This window comes from Squalius cephalus (assembly GCF_949319135.1).
Source record: "Squalius cephalus genome assembly, chromosome: 15".
Classification (NCBI taxonomy): domain Eukaryota; kingdom Metazoa; phylum Chordata; class Actinopteri; order Cypriniformes; family Leuciscidae; genus Squalius; species Squalius cephalus.
Window position 1 is genome coordinate 1,657,501 of NC_137136.1, and position 5,000 is coordinate 1,662,500.

Below are 5,000 nucleotides of genomic sequence, written 5' to 3' on the forward strand. Positions count from 1 at the left end.
AGATTTATTTTTAACTTTAGTAGGCTATATTAACTTTAATATATATTTGATTTTGGTTTATAATATTTAATTTTGGTTTATAAATATATATGTTAACAAAATTTTGTTTTCATTAATTAAAATAAAACTAAAATACAACTAACTAGAATAAGTTCTTAATGTACTAAGGGCTATATGTAGTTTCCAGCGGCCTCTAGTGGTGATGTTTCAGATTGCAACAAATACGTTTACAAGCGAGTGCTCGTGCGCGTGCTCGAACTCATGATCGAGCACTCTGGGTACCAGCCAGACTGAGACGACGCAACACACCGGAGAAAGCATCACACAACATGCTGGAAACTCAGGTAAACTCCCACTGCAACATTACAATAATAGGCTACTTTTATCAGCTTGACGTTGAACTAATGCTCCATGCTTGTACCATGATAACGTTACATTGACTGCATTTAGCCTATGTAATGTGGTGTTACGTTTGGCCTGACGAGCTTCAGCAGATAAAACTTTTTTTTTGTTTTTTAATCATTATGTGGAGTTTGTGTGTTGGAGTCTGTGTTGTGCTGGGAGCAGGTCGTTTAGCAGACTCCATGTCATAAGTTGCGGTGTCGTCGCTGTTGAGTGCAAAGTCAGTAGACGAGGCGAGAGGCTCGGGAGCGCGCGTGCAGGTCTCAGTCACGTCACTGGATTTCGCGGTAAATCCGACCCGGAGCCTTCACATAGAAATAGCAATATTTAAAAAACTAAAAAACGGAGAAAAGCACATAATAAATTTGCTAAATCAAACTAAAATGAAACCTGAAATATATAAAAATAAAAGCTAATTCAAAATATTAAATACTATAATAGTATATAAATAATACTAAAATTACACTGTATTAATCACATGAACTACTTTGTATTTATATTGTATTTTATGTTTTAGTAATGTATATATGTGTGTATACATAGGCTGGCTATATATATATATATATATATATATATATATATATATATATATAATATATATATATATGTGTGTGTGTGTGTATATATAGATAAATACATACACACAATTTTGGTTCCAAAGGTCCCCCATTTTAGAGTAAATAGGTGAATATATTTACATTTATGCTTTTATCCAAAGCGACTTGCATTGCATTTCATGGTACACATTTTACTTTCTTATCAGCTCTCTTTCCCTGAGAATCGAACCCATGACCTTGGTGTTGCAAGCGCCAGCGCTCTACTGTTTGAGCTACAGGAAAGCCCTATATATATCCTCGTGCTCACCCAGCATGCGGGGCTGTTGGAAGTGTTTCTGGTCCGGTGATCTGTGGTCACAGATGGTCTTGTTGATGTCCTCCATGGAGCTCTGGGTCACGTCGGTGTCACTTCCGATGTCCAGTTCCTTCCTCAGGGGCCTAAAATCAGCATAACACACACACACACACACACACACACACACGGTTCCTCTCCATCAGGGGCTTTTCCTCCCTCACTCACACGTGAAACTCTTCAAACACACTCACCGCATTCGGATCGCATCCTCACCGAGCGGCTCCTTGCGTCTCTTTCCCGACTCCTTTCCTTTCTTGTTTTTCTTCACCCCATTTCTGTCTTTATCTCGTCCGGATCTGCTTCTGCTCTCCTCAGATCGAGTCCAGGCTTTGCTGTCGGTCACGATGGATCTGTGACGAACTCGCTCGCCTCCTCCTCTCCGCTGGCGTCTCCTCTTTAAAGGGGGCATATCATGAAAATCTGACTTTTTCCATGTTATCCAGGCTATCAACCATTGCATCTACCAACCCAGTGCAACGACTTGACAATTGTTTGGACTTGCAACTTTCCAAATGATTGACTAAATGATTTAAGATGCGACTCGTACACAACTATGCAAACATTCACTGATGCTCACGGAAACACGATGCTTACAGAGATGAAAGGGGTGAAAACTTTTGCAGGATGAAGATGATGATGTGTACATTTTAAAAGGGGACATATCATGAAAATCTGGTATATTAATATTAATAATAAATGCCATAATCGGGTTCTTCTACCAACCCAGAACTCTGAAAAGTGAAACCCAGTAACTGTGTTCTGGTGAGTCTTTCTCTGCAAGCGTGTTATAAAATAAGCCGATCAGATTTCGCTCTCCTTCTAACGCATGAAGAGGATCTTATTATAATATTACCTTAATAATAATATTATTCTTTCTTTCTTTCTTTCTTTCTAACTAATCTTTCTTTCTTTCTTTCTACCTAATCTTTTTCTTTCTTTCTTTCTTTCAAACTAATCTTTCTTTCTTTCTTTCTTTCTAACTAATCTTTCTTTCTTTCTTTCTTTCTTTCTTTCTTTCTTTCTTTCTGACTAATCTTTCTTTCTTTCTTTCTTTCTTTCTTTCTTTCTGACTAATCTTTCTTTCTTTCTAACTATTTCTTTCTACCTAATCTTTTTCTTTCTTTCTTTCTTTCTTTCTTTCTTTCTTTCTTTCTTTCTTTCTTTCTTTCTTTCAAACTAATCTTTCTTTCTTTCAAACTAATCTTTCTAAATAATCTTTCTTTCTTTCTTTATTTCTGTCTTTCTTTCAAACTAATCTTTCTAAATAATATTTTTTCTTTCTAATCTATCTTTCTAACTAATCTTTCTTTCTTTCTTTCTAACTAATATTTCTTTCTCTTTCTTTCAAACTAATATTTCTTTCTCTTTCTGTCTTTCTTTCTTTCTTTCTAACTAATCTTTCTTTCTTTCTTTCTAACTATTTCTTTCTAACTAATCTTTCTCTTTCTTTCTTTCTTTCTTTCAAACTAATCTTTCTTTCTTTCTCTTTCTTTATTTCTGTCTTTCTTTCAAACTAATCTTTCTTTCTAAATAATCTTTCTTTCTCATTAATCGTTCTTTCTTTCTTTCTAACTAATCTTTCTTTCTTTCTTTCTAACTAATCTATCTTTTTCTCTTTCTTTCTAACTAATCTTTTTTCTTTCTTTCTTTCTTTCTAACTATTCTTTATTTCTAACTAATCTATCAATCAACATTTAAACTACTTTAAACTTCAAACTACTTTAAACTTCTTCAAACTCTCTGGTCCGGCTTTCTCAAGCCAACTTAAAGTTTGTCTCAACAAACTTTTTTTTCTAGTTATAATATTACCGGCCCTTAATCTGCACGTTTACACACACCAGCCGACATTTGGTTCCACACGCGACAACAGAGACCAGTTCTAACGCACTGATGAAGATCCAGCAGAGCCTGAAGCTGTTCAGTGGTTGAGCTCAGACTGAACACTATTGACCAGAACATGTCACCGCTGTCTTATAAAGACCTCAGGAACTGTGGACACTTGTGGAGGAGTTAAACATGATGATGAGATGATCAGTGTAACTCCACAACAACTACAGAAATGTCTCCACTAACATTCAGAAGCTCTTCCTGAGTCTCTCCGTAAGGCTGCACTCGCTACTGGTTATACTGGGATTCTGGATGAGGGAGATTGGCCTGTTCTGTTATTGCCGGAGTTTCTGAAGCTCGTGTAAAGACTCCGCCCTCTTCTGAACGGAGGCGGAGCTAAAGCTCATTTGCATTTAAAGGAACACACACAAACGGCGTGTTTTTGCTCACACCCAAAAAGGGGCAAATTTGACAAGCTATAATAAATGATCTGGGGGGAATTTTGAGCTGAAATTTCACAGACACATTCTGAGGACACCATAGATTTATATTACATCTTGTGAAAAGGGGCATTATATGTCACCTTTAACCACAGGAGCACTGCCGGGATGATCAGGACAAGAGCCACACCGAGTCCAGCCGACACGCCGACCACCGGCCACATCCAGGCAGGAGAGGCTCCGAGAACTGAAACATGAGATTTAGCCATCGATAAATACAAGAAAAACACCTCAAGAATACGGTAAAACTTCATAATACTGTTCCGTCATTAATGAATAACTGCACAGGAACAAACGAGTAACGCTCTATTAACATTCTAGTAACTACTATCAACTAACGAGAAACTCTGATTAACAAATTAGTAAGTAATAGCGCTCAGTTGAATGTGGAAGTTCACTATAAGCTAATCAATAACTATTTTTCCCATACCTCCCAGAGAACTATATACAGGTTCATAATGAATAATGCATAATGTATAATAAAAGGTAACGGTAACCCACTAGTAATGATTAGAGTGTTACTACATCCTACTAATAATGTGGATCAGAATCTAAAGTGAAGATGGGAACACACTAGTAATGACTAAAGTGTTACCAGATCCATTATTTGGTTACTCCAATGGTTATACCGGTTATTCAAAACCTTACAAAAGACTCAAAAGCTTACAAAGACTTCAGTAATTACTAGAGAGTTATCATTATTTCCACTTTAGAATACTGATCTAAATAATTAGTAGTTCCTTTAGAAGGATGTAGTAACTAGTCAGTGTCATTACTAGTGTGTTACCGTTACCTTATATTATGAATTATACGGTAACACTTTATTTTACAGTGTCCTTGTTACATATGTTACATGTACTTACCATAGTAATAACAGTAAATTATGCATAATTACATGCAACTAACCAATCCTACCCTAACCCTATAGTAAGTACATGTAGTTGCTTAATATTACTCAGTACTTAAATATATAATTACACTGTAACAATGAGACCTTAAAATAAAGTGTAACCAATTATGCATTATTCATGTTAATTATGAACCTGTATATAGTTCTCTGGGAGGTATGAGAAAAATAGTAGTTATTGATTAGCTTATAGTGAACTTCCACATTCAATTGAGCACTATTACTTACTAATTTAATAATCAGAGTTTCTTGTTAGTTAATAGAATGTTAACAGAGCGTTACTCATTTGTTCCTGTGTTGTTATTTACTAATGACGGAACAGTTTTATAAAGTGTTACCCAATAATAGAACTAACTTCTCTGAAACTCTCATCGTTTGCAGTTACACAGTTGCACTCTTAGAATAAAAGTTATATATAGAGCTCTAGGGTTCTGGACTAGAACCTTTAATGC

At 35.8% G+C, this 5,000-nt stretch overlaps 1 protein-coding gene across 1 annotated transcript in view; it reads right to left on the reverse strand.

The window, feature by feature from the left end:
• The window catches only part of notchl (notch receptor, like), a 15,306-nt gene that overhangs the window by 5,451 nt on the left and 4,855 nt on the right, over nt 1-5,000 (reverse strand). Inside the window, exons 5-7 of the mRNA XM_079894649.1 lie at nt 3,725-3,828; nt 1,506-1,708; nt 1,267-1,397 (exon numbers count right to left, since the gene is read on the reverse strand). Of these exons, the coding sequence (XP_079750775.1) occupies nt 1,267-1,397; nt 1,506-1,708; nt 3,725-3,828 (438 nt within the window). The remainder of the gene's footprint in view (nt 1-1,266; nt 1,398-1,505; nt 1,709-3,724; nt 3,829-5,000) is intronic.